At 40.6% G+C, this 21,393-nt stretch overlaps 1 protein-coding gene across 1 annotated transcript in view; it reads left to right on the top strand.

Annotated features, from left to right (window-relative positions):
- Nucleotides 1-21,393, top strand: part of LOC117529349 (netrin receptor UNC5D-like) — a 582,155-nt gene that overhangs the window by 405,448 nt on the left and 155,314 nt on the right. The window contains exon 5 of the mRNA XM_034192105.1: nt 19,491-19,665. Within this exon, the coding sequence (XP_034047996.1) occupies nt 19,491-19,665 (175 nt within the window). The remainder of the gene's footprint in view (nt 1-19,490; nt 19,666-21,393) is intronic.

Genomic DNA, 21,393 nt, shown 5'->3' with positions numbered 1-21,393 from the left:
AATGAAAATGGATGAAGTAGAGGTCTGACAGAGCCTCACCAGGGAAGACAGAGTTCACGTCTCTGGGTCAGACTTCAGACAGTCATTAAATTCAAAAGATTAAAAATATACGTGTATTATTAAATAAGTATATTAAATAAGGCTTTGCTGGAGTTATGCTAACTTGCCATATTTTCCTTTCACTGCAAAAATGGATGGAGTCCTACACTGTTGATCTAATATAGATGTAAAAATCCAAAAGTTATAACAGAAATTCAAAACTTTAAGCTTCTATTAAAGTCAGAAATAAGCACTATAAAGTTATTTATGTGGTTAAAAGAATGTATTAGCCTTTAAGACCTCTGAAGGGTGACAATGGAACATCTTATGTTGCGCATAAAACTTGTAAAACTGTCTGTGTATTTGTGTATGTTGGTGTGTGTCTCTGCACGTGTGCATGATGAATGATTCAGCTCACACAAATGGAGCATCGGTGTACCACGAGTCTCCCTCATGCATTGTGGTCATCAAATGCGCAACTGCTCATGCATTCATTAATGGGACTCGGGCTAACAAAATAAATGGTAATAGTAAATAATGCAAGGACAAATCCAGCTCTCTCTAGTATAAGTTGCACCAGGGAAAAATACTCACATCCAGAGTTGAGGATGTTTCAATTTCAAATTCAGTTTTCAATGTAAGGCAGGGATGCACATCTGGAGCTGGTCCCCGGGCGCCTAATGGCGACTTCTGCTCCTGGCAATTAGGATGGGTTAAATGCAGTAGACACATTTCATTGTGCAGGGAACATGTTCTTCTGTGCATATGACAATAAAATTCCTTTGAATCCTTGAATCCTTGAATTTTCATTTATATAGCGCGAAATCACAACAGAGTTGCCTCAAAGCACTTCACACAGGTAAGGTCTAACCTTACCAACCCCCAGAGCAACAGTGGTAAGGAAAAACTCCCTCTGAGGAAGAAACTTCAAGCAGACCAGACTCAAAGGGGTGACCCTCTGCTTGGGCCATGGTACAAACATAAATTACAGAACAATTCACAGAACAATTCACGGACGAATATACAAGAAATGCTATTGGCGCACAGGACAGGAGGATCACCAACACAAACACAACTCCCATCTCTGGATGGAGCTGCACCTTAAACAGAGAGAAAAAAAAAAACAGAATCAGGCATCAGAAAGACAAAAAAATACTGTATAATTTGCCAGCATTAATCAACAAGAAAAACAGAGAAATACTAAGGTGATCGCCGGCCACTAGCCCTAAACTTCACTAAAAGACCCAGAATTTCAGCCAGCATACTATAGATCGCACTATCACTTGTGGGTGTGTTGGTCTAATAATTCACATAATTCACATAATTCATTGCAAGAAAGCCTGAGACCACCAAAAACTTGGTCTGAGGTCCAGTGTATTACATTATTTAAAGAACACTCAGATGCACCTTACAAAAGTGGGTTCTTATTTGATATTATGTTCAAACTACAACATGCCCATGCCTAATGAACATGGGAAAGTCAATCCCTTTGAACCCTGGTTTGCACTGACATTTCTTGCCACTTAAATAGCAATTTGCACTTGGTCAAGCCCCAAATGGATTTCCAGCCTCTGCACCACTAATTTTTGTGCCCACCTACAGTCCAGAAATATCCATGTGAGGTGCCTTGAGAAGGCTTTTGTTGTGATTTGGCACATTATAAGCTAATTAAATTGAAATTTAATTGAATTAAATATGAAGACTTCATTTTTGTGGTGCTATTATGTGCTCATTAGACTAGATTCAAATTAAATGATTTCCAAATTTGTTCTGTTTCAAGGCATAAATGTGTCCAGTTGTTATGTATCTTCAATTCCCTGCTGTCCCTGTTTGGTAGATGTTCTCAGAGGCCATGCCTCACTGGGCACGTTTACATGACCATAATAATCAGATAACTGTAATAACCTGATCGCTTGCATTACATGCACTTCAGTAATCTGATAATTGGAAAAACCAGGTTTACATGATTTCAGTTCATTAGCTGAATTTCTTTGGAAGTGGAGAAAGAAGTAAGGACAGCTCCTATACGGAAAAAAGAATGCTGTCACTCTCTCTCTCTCTCACCTAACCTGTCTCACAATGGTCTAACCCCAGCTTACATTCCCTATTAGTGGGTGATTGACAGGGTTTTCTATATGTTAGCAATATTATTATCAAATATTAATGTCTTTACTTTGATTATCAATGCCTTTACTTTGATGTACTGTCTTTGATCTTGTCTTTGATTCTGTTCTGTATTTTCATATATACATATATGCATGTGTGAGAGATCATATGCATGTGTGAGAGTTCATGTACCATTATTCTTTTAATTAATCACTCATTGTCAAAGCAATCATATACACTAAACTGTTCAAGTAATCATTAAAAATGCTCACAGGAGAAAGTGAACAGATGATCTTTGGCTTAGTGAATGTGCAGACTGTTGATGTGCAGATGTGCGTCTTTAATTAACGGGTCAGCCTTGAGGGAAGAGCGGTGTGACCGGCACACTGGTTCAGGGCTGGACATTGTTATGGGAAGCGTAGGAGACTGAAGGCTTAAAGCCATAACAGTTTTCATATCGACGTGAGACCAGACTCTGTGTCTTTTTCTTGTTTTGTGATATTGTCGCCCCTATATCTTTATACAAGGTCTATTAGAAAAGTATCCGACCTTATTATTTTTTTTTTTAAAAACATATGGCTTTGAATCATGTGTGATTGCGTCAGACAAGCTTGAACCCTCGTGCGCATGCGTGAGTTTTTTCATGCCTGTCGGTTGCGTCATTCGCCTGTGAGCAGGCTTTGAGTGAGGTGTGGTCTACCCCTCTCGGCGGATTTTTATTGCGAATAAATGTCTGAACGATTTGGAGCTTTGCTCCATCAATTTTTTTCCAGAAACTGTGAGAGACCTCCAGGTGGACACCGTTCAAAAAATTAATATGGCTTTCAGGGACGATTTTATGGGGATTAAACAGATTACGGGGTGTTACTGCCGCTTTAAGGACGGCCCACAACTGCTGAGAGCGTGGCGCGCTCCCAGCCCCCATCGACAGGTTCACACCCCACTGAAACAACCAGATCATTTCCAACATGAAGGCTTTGTTGATCCAGGACCTCGTCTGACTTTCACAAAAAGGCAGAAGATGTGGACATCAGCACTTTTTTGGTACATTCCACTGTTACAGGAGTTTTTTCATGGAAAGAAAAGCAGAGGGACGCGCCACAGAGCCGTTCATTACGCGGGACAAAACCACCTCGGTGTTGGTCTCACAGGACGGCTTTCAGGTGGATTTCAGACGGATTCCGGTTGCTTTCCAGTCGTGTGAATATCCGATTGTGATTGTGCATGAGCTGGACATGCCAGAACATGTCCCGTGAGGCCTTATCACGGCGTTGCTTTGCGCCAAAAACTCAAACGTTTTTGGCGCAAAAACTCCTGTAACAGTGAAATGTGCCATTCATTTTTAAACTGGACGCTGTCTTGATCTGGTATGTCATCTGACTAGCACAGGAATTGTGAAAAGACGTGGACATCAGCACTTTTTCGGCACATTAAGACAGACGTGCGGAGGAGTTCCGTGCGTTGCGGTGCAGCCGCTCGGCGCAAAGCAACGCCGTGATGAAGCCTCACGGGACATGTTCTGGCATGTCCAGCTCATGCACAATCACAATCGGATATTCACACGACTGGAAAGCAACCGGAATCCGTCTGAAATCCACCTGAAAGCCGTCCTGTGAGACCAACACCGAGGTGGTTTTGTCCCGTGTAATGAACGGCTCCGTGGCGTGTCCCTCCGCTTTTCTTTCCATGAAAAAAACTCCTGTAATGGTGGAATGTACCGAAAAAGTGCTGATGTCCACATCTTCTGCCTTTTTGTGAAAGTCAGATGAGGTCCCGGATCAACAAAGCCTTCACGTTGGAAATGATCTGGTTGTTTCAGCGGGGTGTGAGCCTGTCGATGGGGGCTGGGAGCGCGCCGCGCTCTCAGCAGTTGTGGGCAGTCCTTAAAGTGGCAGTAACACTCCTTAATCTGTTTAATCCCCATAAAATCGTCCCTGAAAGTCATGTTAATTTTTCGAACGGTGTCCACCTGGAGGTCTCTCACAGTTTCTGGAAAAAAATTGATGCAGCAAAGCTCCAAATTGTTCAGACATTTATTCGCAATAAAAATCCGCCAAGAGGGTGGACCACACCTCACTCAAAGCCTGCTCACAAGCGAATGACACAACCGACAGGCATGAAAAAACTCACGCATGCGCACGAGGGTTCAAGCTTGTCTGACGCAATCACACGTGATTCAAATCCATACGGGTTTTTAAAAAAATAATAAGGTCCAATACTTTTCTAATAGACCTCGTATGTAACTTTATTTCAATAAATAGGAGAGGCAGATGGGCGGGGCCCTTCAGAGCGGACGAGACGGTTGTTGGCGGAGGGTCACGCTCGTTTGCACTCTCCTGATCAGGAAAAGAAATTCAGTTTCTCCTGCGTGATTATTTTCTGTGTTAACTGAGTTGTTCTTTTCAGGTCCAACTCTGAACAACTCTGACAGTGATCAATCCAACGCTTAGTGAATTCTGCTTCACAATGATGGGAAGCTGTCATTTTCTACAGAGTTCATGTCACTGTCTATAACACTGGTCAACATTTTTTTTTTCTTTCATGGACTTTAAGAACTGATTTAGGGTCATTTTGTGGTGCTGAATCCAAATCTGAGGTCAGATTTTCTCTGTCACATCACTTTTTTTTGCAACCTGCATGTCACGTATTGATGGATTACGCAAAAGTTGCGCATTCACTCAGTTTTATGCCACTAACCATGCACAAAAGCGGCTTCAAAAAAATAGTTTTTAAACCAGGTTTGCAAAATGTGAACAAGAGCCATAATGTCTTTCATGGCACCAAAGAGGAGTGTGAGACTGCAGCTTTTGCTTCAATGCTTGATACAAGAAACATGTTTTCATATCTCAAAAACGTGATGTGATTGGCAAAAACTAACACCATATTTGGATTCAGTGCCACCAAATTACCCAAAATCTGATGAAAAATTCCAGGCAAGAAAAATCGTGTTGACCAGTGTAATCTGCATAGATTGGCAAGAAATTTGCTCTTTAGAATGCTGAAACACACAGTGCCATTCAAGAAAGCTTGGGCGTCCTGTCAAATTTTTTTGGGACACACAGCGAACTCTCTGGACTTTGTGATCTAATGAAGGATGTTACGCGACCTGAGGAGACAGAAGGTCATCCCGCTGTACGTCTGGAAATGTGACAACTGCTTTTACACACGTGCAGATGTAAAACAACAAAATAAATGTGATTAATGGTTTGCATGTACCACAGATATCTGAGGATTATTTTGAGAAATCCAAGTGTGTTAATTTCTCATAATCCGATAATGGTCGTTATTGGATACAGGATATCAGATTTTGCCGTTTACATGGTCAGTTAATCAGATAACAGCCAATAATCAGATAGCAACTGGATTTTTATGTGCGTGTAAACGGGGCCACTGTAACTAAGCCATCTGGGAGTTTATTGGGCTGCTGTGCAGGATGCTGATGAACATCACAGAGTGCTGTATATTCCAGCAGTCATAAAAGCTACAATCTGTGGTCACTGTAAGTCAGGACCAAACAAATTACACGATATCACAGCCAAAGGTCTAAACTCCGTTTCATATCGGTGACAAGATAAAATGAATTCAACTGACTCCAGTTTTTAATCATCAAATACCCAAGAGAGACAATATCTTCCGAGGTTAACAATAACTGGACCTCGAGTCTGACCGTATCACTTTACTTTACCTTGCAGTTATGGCCAGATGTTTACATACACTCATCATGGACATGACTGTCTTAGACTGTCATGACTGGCAATATTGCAGTTTCAGTGATTTTTTTTTTTCACCTGTTCTTTTTTGTGGGGCAGAATGACTGCACAACAAACACCTTTTAATCAAAAAAATACAAGGATTTTGAGCATGTTTTCATATATTGTGGGTTTTCTAAAATCAACACAGGGACATACGGGGCCTAAAATATAAATGCATCTAATTAGATTAGTAATTCAGTGGTGCTGAATTGTCCAAAATGTCTTAACTTGCTAACGGCATATAAGTGAAGATGATTGACTGCAGCTGGGAGCTTCTCTGAACAAATATTAAGGTTTTTTTTATTGTTTTTTGTTTTTTGTTTGTTTTTGACAGCACTCATTGAATTGGCCAACACCCAGTAGAATCAGATACTCCCCAGGAGCTCAGTGCAGATCTGAGAAAGAGGTGTGCAGAAGCCAGTAATGTCTCTTGGCACCATTTCTAACCAGCTGCAGAGTCCAAGTTCATCGGTTCGAGCAGCAAGTATTGAGAGGTGTCACCACTTTGGAAATTGATTCAGATGCTCACAAATAAATCAAGTGTCACCAAGGCATAAGCCTGCCATAAACTGGAAGCTGCTGGCACACAGTTGCCACTGTCTAGAGTGTTTAGAACTATGAGATTCTTGCCTTCACAATAAGGTGGCCTTCGTCAATCAGTTTACCTAATTTTAACAGAATAACAATCTGATCAATACAGGCTGTTCTTTGTCATAGCCTCACTGTCTTCCTCTCTGAGACGTCCCTGTCTCAGTCATATCAACAGTCATCTGTGTATTTATGCCACAGATTCCAAGGATTAACAGCGGTAGTGTCTTTTTATGTCACAGATGGCAGAAGTGATGGAAGTAATTTAAGTTATCAATAAATTTTGGTTACTGATGGAATGTTTATGGAGTCCAGAGCAACCTTCACCTGGCACATACTCATCAATCTAATTTATTTTTCATCAGCAAGCACTTTAATGAAACCTTTTTACTTTGATTAAGATCATTCCACGAAGCTTGTGATCAACAAGAGTCTCTTTCTTATTTAGTAAAATAAAAGAAGAGTAAACAAGTAGTAAAATAATGACGGTTGCTTGAATAGAAGTCTCACCCACTTGGGTGTTCCGACGAGTCATCTCAGAAGGAAGCATCATCTCCCATGGTGAAGTTCTGAGACTGACAAATGTGTCCGCTGAAAACTGGTCTCAGTACCCAAAGTCTGTCCTTTTTGTTTAAAAGTATTTCTGGAATTTGTACTACATTTACACCTAATTTGTTCTAACCTCACTGATCCCATTGAGGTAATGCACATTAGGTAATATATCCAAGTCCTTTCGGCTGCTTAGTTTCACTCGGGGTCGCCACAGCAAATCTGCATGTTGAATTGGCACAAGTTTAATGCCAGATGCCCTTCCTAACGCAACTCCACATTACATAGAGGAATGTGGCAGGGGTGGGACTTGAACCAGGAACCTACTGAAACCAGCTGCACTAACCACTTGGCTACCACCTCTGCAATGCAGATTAAGTAATGATTCTTTACAGTGTTTCCTCCCAGGCAAAATTATATATATATATATTTTACACATTTTACCAACTTCAGTAGACAGTAGCAGACAGTAAGTAGCAAGGCTCCCATTTTGACTTAAATGGGAATTGGTCGGTAATTCATGCAGATACAGTTTGTCCACAGTAGGTTCTGTGATGAATGATATGTGCACAACTTAGTCATCGGTCTTATCTGACGGTTTCACCGTGTAGCAAAGTACAGAAGAGTTGGGAGGGAGAGGATTAAAAATGACGTGCATCATGTATCTCAATTTTATTTTTATGTTTTTTCTCATAAACCTGTCCATGTTCTGCAGTGCTCAAGCATGATCATCATTATTGTTGTAAAATACAGCTGATCGTTTTCAGCCCAAAATCTGTTCAAAAGCCACCAAAGTGCACACAAAACTATATATTATAAAAAATGTTATATATTTAATGTGTAAATATATAATATTTAACTAAATTTTTTAAAAATGGGCAGCACGGAGACTTAGTGGTTAGCACTGTTGCCTCACAGCAAGAAGGTCGTGGAATTGATTCCCACCTGTGGCCTTTCTATGTGGGGTTTGCATGTTCTCCCCGTGTTTGCATGGTTTCCCTCTGGGTGTTCCTGCTTACTTCCACATCCAAAGACACGCAAGTTAGGTGAATTGGAATCTTTACATTGTCTGTAGGTGTGTGTGTGCGAGTGCGAATGTGTTTGTTTGTGTATATGTGGCCCTGCGACAGACTGGCGTCCTGTCCAGGGTGAACCCCGCCTCACACCCGATGACTGCTCCTCCTTCCCCCCTCACACCCGAGATCCACAATTGGAGTAAGCGGGTATATAAAATGAATACAAATAAATATTTTTGATTGTCCTGGTTGCTTAATGTATCATAAAAAAGCAATGCAGCCAAAGAATACCTAAAAATCCTACAGCAACAAACCATATGTTTGCAACAAACCCATTAATTTGCCTTGCTATCCCCCCCCCCCCCCCCACACACACACAAGAATGCACCCTGATTATTTTATAAATATAAACTTTTAATCACATTTAAGAAAATAATTCAATATCTAAGGCTTTATTTCAGTAAAACTCACATTCTGGTGCATGAAACCTTCAAGAGATCTCAACCAACACATTTCAGGCTAACATGGTACATAGAGCAGATGTTGGAATATAACAATAAAGGATTAGGAGAATACAGTAATAATGAGTAATGAAGCAAACATGAACATTAAAGACATGACAATTTCTGTCTGTCTTTTTTTTAATAATTCAGTTGTCAAAGTTTTAGTCGTCTCTTCATGCAAGACTGCACACCAAATGGTTTTTGTGTGAGATCTTTTGCAAAACATCTAATGTGGACTGATTGGGCTCTTGGTAAACTCGACACTAAGACAGACACTGAGGTCTCTTGAAATGATTTAAACTAGCTGTAATAGATCTAAAGTGAAGTATCATTCTGGAATATCTTTGCCATCTGATCTTAGTCATCATAGTCATATTATCAAGTAATAACCATCTTTCCAGTTTCAAAATAGGAAGTCATAAACTGGTTCAGTCAGAAAGTGTTCCATTTACTGTATTTTCCACAGGCGTATAGATCGTACCTGTCAAAAATGGCTCTTGAAGAGGAAAGCAAACATATACGAGGTCTATTAGAAAAGTATCCGACCTTATTATTATTTTCAAAAACCATATGGATTTGAATCACGTGTGATTGCGTCAGACAAGCTTGAACCCTCGTGCGCATGCGTGAGTTTTTCCACGCCTGTCGGTTGCGTCATTCGCCTGTGAGCAGGCTTTGAGTGAGCACTGGTCCACCCCCTCGGCGGATTTTCATTGCCAGGAAATGGCGGAATGATTTGGGCTTTTTTTCCATCAGAATTTTTTCAGAAACTGTTAGAGACTGGCAGCTGGAAACCATTCGAAAAATTTATCTGGCTTTCGGTGAAAATTTTACGGGCTTCACAGAGAATAAGGACTGTTACTACAGCTTTAAGGACGGCTTTAAGGACGCTCGGCGCGCCGCGCTCCGTGCCGCCATCGAGAGCCACAAACCACTGGATCATTTCTAAATGGATGGCTCTGTGGAGACGGGACGTCGTGTGCACTTTCTCTGGTTATCACAAGAGCTGGACATCAACCATTTTCCGGCAGATTTCACTTTTAACAAGAGATTTTGTCATGGAAGGCCGAGCAGAGGCTTCGCGCGTCACGACCGATTTGCTGATGGAGCGAAACAAAGGAACACCTCCATTTTGGTCTCACAGGACGGCTTTCAGATGGCGTTCAGACAGCTGTCAGTGGTTTTTCCATCGAGTGATTATAAAAAAATAATAAGGTCGGATACTTTTCTAATAGACCTCATATAATTCACAAAAGTCATACCGGAATATAAATTGCACCGTTTGTCTGTCTTATCAGCTCTTTAATGTGGAATTTTTGTAATGTTGTAATGTACTTTTTCTTTTTCTTCTTTTATTATTGAAGTTTATTTTGTCTAGTGCTTTGATTCCTTTGAAAGCCCAATATATAGTTGTTATTATTACGTATTAGTAGTAATGAATGTGTGATTTTTTTTTTTTCAGTACATAAGCTGCAGGACCTCGAAAAAATCAAGGAAAATAAAAACCTGTGACGTACTCTGAAAAAATTTGCAGTCAGCTGTAGGAGGCATTTTGTTGTGAAAGTGTCGTGACACGGACCCACAACAGGGGGCGTTAATGAATGGACAATGGATAAGCCAAAAGTAACAATTTAATGTTGTGAATTGCACAACGACGTACAGACAATAACAATATGGTGACTGTCAATCATACACCAGGTGACGTGTGGGCAGGCTCGACGATAGAAGACCCCTGGCGAGAGAAGAGCCGGATCCCACACAGCTTCCACTGCCAACGGAGCTGAAGAACACCGGAGCCGCCAAGCCCTGCGCCCCAGGTGGCCGCTGTCTTCAGCAGTCAGACCCGGTACTGCTGGCAGAGAACAGAGACAGTCCTGATGAGTGTGAGGTCGCACACTCAGTAATCCCACAGTCTGTACACAATTAGGAGGGAGAACCTCCACCTTCAGCAACAATTTCACCCGTGCAGCTCCTGTTGGTCTCTTTCCTGGATGGAGTGAGAGGCGAAGAACGTCGTCCTCTCATTGTCCGCCAATCCAGCCTCCGACAGAGCCCGCAGGAACACGGCTGCACACAGAACAATGTTTTGGACGACAATGATTACAGCAGAGAAGGTTACCTGAATGGTAGCTGATTTCTCGGCGGGGAGGTGGAGTTGCAGTCCGGCCTTTATGGTGGTGGTGATGAGTAGTGGATGAGTGACAGCTGGTACGGATGATGAGTGACAGCTGTCACTCCTGGTTGCTCCGACGCCCTCTCGTGCTTGAAGCCCACACTTCAAGCAGGGCGCCATCTTGTGGTGGTGGGCCAGCAGTACCTCCTCTTCAGCGGCCCACACAACACATTTGTCTTTAAAAATTGGAATGCGTTTATGATACAACGTCCTCAAGCTGTAACTTAGCACATCCATTACAAACAAACACCTGTTTTACTTTGTGAGCCTCAATGGTCCGTTGTGTAGAAAGAAAAAAGTCTCAGTATCTTCTTCCAATCATTAGCAGCACATTAAAGTATTCTTTACTGAGCAGAATTAATCATTCAGTGTCTCTGCCAAAGTCATTTGAAGAGCTTAAAATGTAATTATTCAGTGATAAACATAAACATTTCAGAGACAGAATGGAAATAAACCAAGGGCGCAACAAGGGTTTATAGCCACCCCAGCCTTTGGAATATTTTGCTGTCAGATTTGGAGGACTCATTTGTTTAATGTAATTTCATGAAAGTCATTGTTGCTGTGAGGAAAGGCCATACATGACTGAGGGAAATGAAAGGAGGAGGGCGCTTGTTAATGAAACTCAACCTTAATTGAATCAGATGGAACAAAACCTACCGCAGTGTTTTGTAATTGTCTTCATGTCACTTTCACTTCCCATTTAAATGAATGTAAATGTAGGCCATTACATTTTCTTCCAGAATAATTGAGTGTTTAGATCTAACGCAGAGAGGAATTGGAAGAATTTGTATTGGACTTTGTCTGTGTGTGTGTGTGTGTGTGTGTGTGTGTGTGTGTGTGTGTGTGTGTGTGTGTGTGTGTGTGTGTGTGTGTGTGTGTGTGTGTGTGTGTGTGAAGCTGAAGATGCCAACTTTTCTGCAGATAAACACAGAGTGCTTCGGGTCCCCCCCCCCCCCCCCCCCCCCACCCCTTCTCATCTCAGCATCTTCAAACAGCCTGAAACGTTCAGATAAATGAAACTCTGCTGCATAGTTTTTTTGTACCCCCTGCTGACCATTTGATGGTGCTTCCGATTTGTCATTATTTCTTTTTCGATGCTCTCCTCTGGCTGGAAATATGTTACAAAACAAGAGAAATGTCACAGTGAAAACGTTTACAGACTCCATTTCCAGCGTCCGTAACCAATCAGTTATCCATTGAAAATAGCCATTATTATACATCACTCAGCCTCGTCACCTCCAAACTGCCGTTTGGTCTGACAGTGGGTTTTAACACTAGTAGCTGCAGTCTAAGTGGAATAAATTTGACAACTGCACAAATCTGTTACTTTGATCCCAAGTCACTGGCTTATTAAGCTCATTTGAGTCTGTCCTGTCTCTGCCTCCTCATCAGCATGTGCATCTCTATTGGTTTTCCCCGATGGAGACACTCCAGTACTGACACAGAATGCAAATCTCACACTGCATTTTTACAGTTAACAATAACTGGGGGGAAAAAAATTGGGAGACTAATGATAGTTGCAAAACGTTAATGTTCACCTTTCACATTAGAGAAATTCTATCTAGCTATCTTTTGATCTATCAATCATTCTGTCCATCAATAGCAGTAGATGATAGATCAAGAGAGATTGGCTCTATACTAAGTCAACAAGGCATTGATGGGTTTCCCCAGGAACTCGATGTGGCTGTAGGCAACAAGACTAACTCAGAGGAGAACTCTCGGGTTATTGCACAAGTGAACATCAGGTGTGGTGTACACCAAGGCAGTCCACTGTCCACACTGTTGTTCTTCATAGGCCTGAACAGTGATGCCGGTAACGCGTTACTCTAATCTAACCACTTTTTTTGTAACGAGTAATCTAACGCGTTAATCTTTCCAAATGAGTAATCAGATTAAAGTTACTTCTCCATGTCACTGTGCGTTACTATTATTTTTGTATTGTGGGTCGACAGCAGCATTAAACTTGGTCCGTGGGCAGGAGGTCGGGGTTCGACTGAACTGCCCACTTTAAGCGAGCTGTGAGCTTTTCATCAGCTATGACTCGTCGTCACCTCTTAAAGCGCGGTGAAAACAGCACACCTGCACTGAGCTTTACAAAGTCATTTTTATGCTTTATTTTTCTCCTTTATTTAGAATTCTGAGCTCAGCCGCTCCGTATCTTCTCGTTAAAAACAGCTGATCCGCGACACTATTTTCCACTCAAATGCACCTAAACTCTCTTTCTGAGGACCACATGATGTGAAAACACAATAAAACTTTCTTACCTATAAATCTGGTCATGTTTTCTGCATAAATAAATGTTATCCATTCTTTGTGCTCAAACGCCAAAGTAGGGGCGAATCCAGGTGGAATGGGGGCGTGGGGCAGGGATGTGCCCCCCCCCCCACAACACCCCTAGATTAAAGGTCCAGTTTTGAAGCCGTTTTTTTACTACAACTACTAATACTACTTAAAATAATAATAATTTTGACAAGTGAAATGTTTATAGAGAATTTAAATGTTAGAAAAATGTTAGAATTTAATAGTTACATTTACAAACAATGTAGGTTAGAAATTGCGAGTTTTACTGTTACAGTGCTGTCAACAGTTAAATATGAGGTCAAGAAAGATTATTTTACTTTTTATAAAACAAGTATTTATTTTCATTGAAGTCAAGAAAGGGTGACTATAAAGTGAGTTTTGGCAAAACAGGTATCATTGTCATGTTGACATGGGTTGTTGTCGACAGCTGGGGAAAGTAACTAAAAAAGTAACTAGTAATCTAATTGAGTTACTTTTACAACTGAGTAATCAGTAAAGTAACTAAGTTACTTTTTCAAGGAGTAATCAGTAATCAGTAATTGGATTACTTTTTCAAAGTAACTGTGGCAACACTGGGCCTGAATCCCCTCATCCAGATCATAGAGGTTCAGAAGTGGGGTGACCATCTCACCTCAATTGGTTGGTTTCTTGCAATTGAGTACACACTGGATGGTTCTCTAGAAATTAGGCTGTTCATCCTCTTGATCTCAGCTTTTGATCAGCTAGATCTCTTATGGCCAACTTGCTCATTCTCTAAAAATATTGTATGTGCACATATTAGATGGATAGATATTCAGGTTTGAGCAGGTTCTCAGGTCAGGTTTGAGAACCACACTGCCGCTCTGGGTCCTGGAAGGCAACCACCTCAGCAGACAACAAGGTCCATCCACACTTCTCAAAAGTAGTAATCCATCTCCCAGGAGAGGGCACCCCATTAGCCTTTTCCATTTGCTGGGGTCTTCAGTACTGAGGCCTCTACATGTTGGCTCATGCTCAGAGAAACACATCACATGGCCAGAACGCTATAGCTAATGGTCCCCCACAGTCCAAGTCATCTGAGTCTAGTTGAGTAAGGGTGGTCTCCCATTGTCGATTTTTGTTCCCCCAATTTGTGTACAATTACAAAATTGAGGAAATTGTGCCCAATTTTTTTAAATAGAAGGCAAAATTTGTATTTGTTGTTATTATATACGACATCTTACAAGCAAGTATTGCCAGTTGATTTGCCGAGTATTGTCAGTTATTGCCACATATACACTCAAGCATGTATGAGTCCCATTACAGGAGTCTTGGTGCGCGTGCACAGCACTAATCCCCTACTATGCTCACACCTTTCCACAAACCTAAAGAGTGTCTTTAAGTCTCAAATGTGTCTTCTGTTAAAGAGCACGACATGCTTTTAGTGGGATTTATGTCACGTAGGAGAATCAGAAGGATGCTTCTGCTCAGAAAATGGAAGGTCCCAGTTACTGCATATTGTACATGCTTGGCCACTATTGCCTATGTTTACGCTATATTACCCCTGCTTCAATCCAATCCAATCCACTTTATTTCTATAGCACATTTTACAAACAGAATGTTGCCAAAGTGCTGCACAAAAATTGAGTAAAACAGTGCTCCGACCATGAAAATAGTATAAATGCATTAAAACCATAAATAAATAAATGACTACATCATTAGAAAAGTAGTAAATCAAACCACAGGTAAAATCCATAGTAAAATATCATAAAAGTACAAGTTAAAACACTAAAAGACAACAGAGGACCATACAACTCACACAGAGCTAAAAGCCAGAGAATGAAAGTGGGTCTTCAGGCGAGACTTAAAACACTCCACTGTGAGGGCAATTCGGACATGGAGGGACAGAGCGTTCCAAAGTCTGGGATCTGCCACAGAGAAGGCTCTGTCCCCCCTGGTTTTAAGCCTGGTCTTTGGCACCACGAGCTGGAACTGGCCCTCAGACCTCAGAGCGCACGACGGAGAATAAATTTGGAGGAGGTCCACGGTGTACTGTGGGGCCAGTCCATTTAAGGCTTTATAAATAAATAATAAAATCTTAAAATCAATTCTAAGATTAACAGGGAGCCAATGCAAAGATGCAAGAATAGATATGATATGAACATGTTTTTTTTCCCTGTCAAAATTTGTGCTTCACACATAGATAATATCTAAGTTTGGAGTTTCCATTAGAAAGTATGTAGAGTATGGAATTTGTCTTCCTATAGTAGCAATCTATAACCTAGCTAGCAGGGTGAACTTTAGATAGAAACCTGAAACATATTATATCATAGCTTCTGTTTCTATAATAACATAACCAGATTTATATCTTAGCCTACTAGCTATAATTTAGTTTTACAACAAGTCTACAGACTAGGTGTATGTACACTGCAGTCTTCTACTGTATGAACACTTAGGATTCAGCAGCCAGCTTCTATAATATTATGTAGTAACTATATTTCTTGTATATGTTGTTTGCTGCCATGTTCATGTAAATGTCACTTATATACATGCTGTCCATATTCTTGAGCCGCTTAGGTGGGTAGGGAGAGATCCCATGGGATAAAAAAGCTTTTTGACCTACCAGGCACCGAAGTGGCTCTACTTTTTGTAAGATATTTAGGTGTACCTTAGTAAACACTAGTAGAGTTATAACATATACCTTACTGAATGTTCACGTATCCCAACATCACAAATTATTTGTTTAGTCATTCACAATGTTCTGCAACACTACTTTTACCAACACTTACACCTGATGTTGGGCCATGATCGGATAGACAATTTTTTATTCATTTCCCTATTTATTTAAAATTTTTATTTATTTATTTATTTATTTTCAGAAAAAAAACATAGACAGTTGGTCAAAACAAATATGCAGTGGGAGACTGCACTAAAAGGTAGTTCATTCCAAAAGTATCCAAGGATCCTCTGAACCAACCTCACATCAAAGTCCACTGGTTAGCAAGTTTCACAAACCTGCAGTAAGACCTGGACCTTTGTTCTCTAGCAAAAGGTATCAGCTTTACCAAATATGCCCTGCGTTACACACATTGGCTCAGTTTTTGAGGATGACCTGCTTGAGACAGATGTATCATACTGCGTAGTACTCTTACCATTTCATAGTGACAGATTTACCTGAACTTGGAAACAGTCATTGACTTTGACATGTCGAAAACAAACTGGCTGTAAAAGTGATCATTATGTTACATTAAAATTATTATGTAAAGAAACCTGAAATTTGTGATTTTGCGTTGACATAATCAAAACACCACAATGTAAAATCCCACAAAGGTGAGTTTTTATATTTTAAATAAATACGTTACGCTGAATATTTGTTGAACATTTGTCTCCTATACAAACAGGCGGCTCCTGTATGTGATGACTATGGACGACAACACAGAGGTCGATTTAAAAATTCAGGGTGTAAAATAGTTCAAGGCAACAATAAAAAAAAATGCACTGAGTCCAGACATCACCTTACCTGTGTGACTTGTCTGGTAAGCTGTGGAACCACATGTTGAAAACAGTTAAATTAAAGGCCGATGATGAAAGATTTCTTGGCCTGTCAAAAGAAAAATGCTTTTGACAACATGACTCCTGAGTTATTGATTTCTCTGCTCAGTGTTTTTTTCATCCAGGATGCTTTGAAAGAGCAAAGCAATCTTTGAGTTTGTGAGCCGGTGTTATATTCTCATGGAAAATAGCCATTCTTCACAAACACACACGCACACGCACACGCACGCAAGTGCAACCTCTTGCAAAAAAAAAAAAAAAAAAAAAAAAAAATGGTGCTCCCAGTGGGGCAGAGCTTTTTAATCCCCAAATACACTGCCATAAATCAAACTCCACTCCCTCACGTCGCAGCTCATCTCTCTCATTGAAAAGCTCAAGCCACTGGCACATTAATAGCAATTTATAGAGCCAGTCATGCGCGCAGACGAGCATCGGCAGAGCGTCCTTTAGTTTGTAATTCCTTATTACTTTCACACAGTACACGACCCGTGAATTGGTAAAGACATGACCTGCCTACTGCACCCATACAAGCCCATGTCACTCATCTTATACATTTTTCACAAATCTAAGTTGTCCTCCCTTTGTTCCCTCTCTTTCAGTGAATGCAGCAATTTCACTGCGAAAAGCCCAGCCAGTTCCAGGTTACATTTTTTATTTGCATTTAATGAATTGCCCAACTTTATTCATGCTGACATGAAAGTTTTTCCCTTATGTTTACCAGCTCATACTCAGTTGTACACCTCATTTAAGCCTCATAATGTCATAAAATCAACTGTTTTGGGGGGGAAGGAGGGGGGTTGCAAGGCTGTCAGACCTTTTCAAAAAATTACACAACAAATAATGTCCTGTAATGGAAATAATCAGTCTTTGCCTCTTATTTTTTTACCTATATTTTTGTTACAGGGCAGTGCTGATGAATAAGCATTAAAAACTTGTAAATATACCAGTTAACTAAAGGTGTCTATTTCATTTCTATGTGTACTTGAAATACAGCTTTCTCCTGGAAATATAAAGATCTCTGCCAAAATTTCATTATGAAATCATTTGCTGCCTCCTGTTTAAGTGGAAAAAACTCCCACCAGGTGCAAAAACTGAGAACATGAACATAGTGCACACGCCATCTGGTGGCGGTCCGGCAGTAAGTTACAGACACAAAAGAGGGGAGCAGTGGAAAAATTCAGTTTTGCCGAATTTAATCTTTTATTTCCAATTCATCTCACATTATTTGATTTGATGAATGATAATCGGTATTGCCATGGTTACTTTGAAATGTTACTTTATTAGTTACTTTATACAGTTTCTTCATTAGCAGCTGTATGAAGTTACTTTATTAGTAGCTGTCGACAACTTGTAAGTAAAACTCGGTTACTATTGAGTACTCAGAAAAGTTACTTTGCTGATGACTTAATCATAGTTTAACTTAGTTTCATTCAGCAGCTGATGACAAGTTGTAACTAATAAATAATGTAACTAATAATGTAACTAGTAATCTAACTTGGTTACTCTTAAGATTGAATACTCAGAAAAGTTACTTTGCTGAGTACTCAATCTTAAGAGTAACAAAGTTAGATTACTAGTTACTTTATTAGTTTCATTTAGCAGCTGGTCTACAGTTGTTACAGTTACACAAGTTGTCTACAGCTGTAAAATGTAGCTGTAAAAAGTAGCTGTTAAAAGTAACTTTAATAATAAAGTAACTTTTCAAAGTAACTGTGGTAACACTGATGATAATAAAAATAAATAAATGTGAATCAGAAGATACATTACATTTAATGTTGATGTAAAAGAAATAACTGCAAATGTGTCAGATATCTGCATTGTGTAATCATTTTATGCATTTCTTGCTAGACTGGTTTAAGATTACAACAAAACCTATTTATGGTCGTAGGTACACTGGAGTAGCAGTTTCACAGGCAATGCTGTTTATTGGGTGAATCAGTGAATTCACCATGCAGTCAATGCGCCAAGTTGAGTCAACTCTGGGAGGATGTGTTGGTGTCACTTCCCACTTACCACAGATCTGCCTTAGGGTGATGGATGGCAACCACACAGGTAGACACCCTGTCCATCTCCACCTCTCACAAGTAAGCATCCATCTGCTGCAGCCAGGTGAGCCATGGGCATCCCCTTGGCGGCCTCCAGTTACTGAAGTCCTTAGCACACATATGTGCTGGATCATGGACAGACAAACATGCCACATGTCCAAAATGTTATAACTGATGGCTCCCTTACAATGCAAGTGATACTCCTCATCTTACTTTACCTGCGTAACTGCACATTTGACACAAAGTCATTCCAGTTGTAGCCAAGGTTCCTCCGAAGAGGCCTGGTACCAAGGACATCCTCACCTTAGGTCACCGGTTACTGTCCAAGTCTTACAACCATAGAGTAAGACAGGTACCATCAAGACACGAAAGACTTGGACCTTCATCCTCCGGCAAAGATTTCAGCGTTGCCAAACACCTCAGTCTCAGTCTTCTCATTTCGTATACAGATACACTTATGATGATTAAGTCCACTAAGTCATTGATCTTCATCTTGGTACAGGAAAATTCCAAACCCACACGCGACAATTCCTAATGGGCTGCTACAGATTTCCTTCAGTAGCAGGTCTTTGAGGTGTTTTGATCAGGGTCAGATTTTCCGCTCCCCGGGTGGTTGTGATTACTGATCCATGAACACTGTGGAAGCCTTTTGTTCAAGCAGCTCATTTGTTTAGGTTTACTTCTTCTTCTTCTTCCTTTCTTTCTTAAAGGGTTGCTACATATTTTGATGCAATTTTACATTTTGGATGGCCTTTTTTGGATCCCACACCCTTTTATTTCAGACTCTATATTGTGCTTTTCTTATTTGGGTTTTCATACATTTTTCATCTGAAATGTTTTTTTTAATATTAAAGCACTGTATGTCATGTTAGTAAAAGGTGTTGTATGAATAAACATACTGTTTTCAGGTGGAATGGCTGAAAAATGAAGAGCGTCTTAACTCCGATGGTGTCAATGAGCGAAGAGCCGACCATAATCTCATCATCCCAGAGGCACGTCTGTCAGATTCAGGAAACTTTACTTGTGTTGCCAGCAACATTGTTGCCAAGAGACGAAGCACCACAGCTGCTGTTGTAGTCTACGGTAAGACTTTCAATTCAGAAGCTATTCTTTAAGGGCCACATGCAAAGGTCCGGGAATTTTACTTGAAGGCTGTTCTATATAAATCCAGAATCATCCATGTATTTTTTCCCCTATTGGTCTTTGTCCATTTACTTTGTTCCTTATTTGGTCACACATTGCTCCTCAAATATCTTGTGCTGGTGAGAATGCACACTGCTGCGTGACATCAAAGCAGGGCTGGCCCTTTATTGATTGCTTTTGTTTGCAACAAACAGCAATTTGGAAAACTTTTGTCCAATCTTTCTCTGAATGATAACAATGAAATGGACCAAAGTGAGGAGATTTTGACATTAGAGACGCAGTTGGTGTACAGCCTTATAGGTTCAAGCCAGAATGGTCAGAAGGACCCTGGTTGGATTGGACTACTGCAATGTTCTATTTTCTGGTTTACCACAGTCCAGAATTAGGGGTCTCCAGTTGGTTCAAAATGCTGCAGCCAGACTTTTGACACGAAGCAGAAAGTTAGACCACATTACACCCGTTTTGGCATCTCTTCACTGGCTTCCTGTCCCAGTGAGATCAGATTTTAAGATTCTGTTACTAGTCTATAAAATTGTTCAAGGACTGGCACCTCCCTACCTAGCTGACCTAATTAAACCTTACGTACCGGCCCGGGCTTTGCATTCTCAGGGTGCAGGACTACTTTGTGTCCCTAGGGTGAATAAGAAGTCTGCGGGTCACAGAACTTTCTCTTATCGTGCCCCTGTTCTGTGGAATGATCTCCCTGCATCAGTAAAACAGTCAGATTCTGTGGAGAATTTCAAGTCCAGACTTAAGACGCACTTATTTTCCCTTTCTTATGGCTAGCATACTGGTATAGTATAGTTCTACGCTTTTTACTTTTAATTTATTTTATTAGTAAACAGAGCGTGCCACGGTCTGTAAGTTAGTAAGCGCCTTGAGGCAACCCTGTTGTGATTTGGTGCTTAATAAATGAAAATAAATTGAAGGAGAAGATTCAAACGAGGAATCAGACCAAAACTACAAACAAAGATGACAACAAATGTGGCAGGGAAGCGAAGCGCTTGGAAGATCGGTGTTGGTCAGTCGTTTGGTTGTGTAATCGTTAATGTTATTTTCTTAACCACAATTTAAACGGGTAACACAGGCCTTTGAAGTTTTATGATCAAAGAGCTGTGTGATCAGATGAAGCCTCTGACAGACTGCATCTACAATATGTACTCTAAGAGAGTTTAGTGTATAGAGTGTATAGAGTGGCATGTACACTTAACCCCTTAACGCCTATCGCCGCATATATGCTACAATATTTGACTCAAATATGCAACATACCAAATTGACCAGTATGCCTGTTGTCGCAAATTTGCAGCATACCATCAGGGGCGTAGGTTTGCATATGGACCATAGGGACAAGTCACAACCAATATTTTGGGATGGCAAAATAGTCCCTACCAATATTTAGCATTTTTTATATAACAAAATCATTCACTATTTTTTTGCGAACTCGATACTATAATTTTAGTCGTCACGTTTTGTGTTTTCGACGTGCCAGAGTGACAGGGTTACCCATGTTGCAATTTCATTGGCTCACGTTCTTCTCACATGGACGTAAACAAAGCGCATCTCGTGGCAGGCAGTGCTTAATTTGTAAAGTGGGAGGTCCTGGAGCGCAGAGGATGGGTGGCTCCGGTGCAGAAAAACAAGAAGGGTGGGGGGGCTTGCGAACAATGC

The sequence above is a fragment of the Thalassophryne amazonica genome, chromosome 17 (assembly GCF_902500255.1).
Source record: "Thalassophryne amazonica chromosome 17, fThaAma1.1, whole genome shotgun sequence".
Lineage (NCBI taxonomy): Eukaryota > Metazoa > Chordata > Actinopteri > Batrachoidiformes > Batrachoididae > Thalassophryne > Thalassophryne amazonica.
This window is presented reverse-complemented; position numbering and strand designations above follow the sequence as displayed.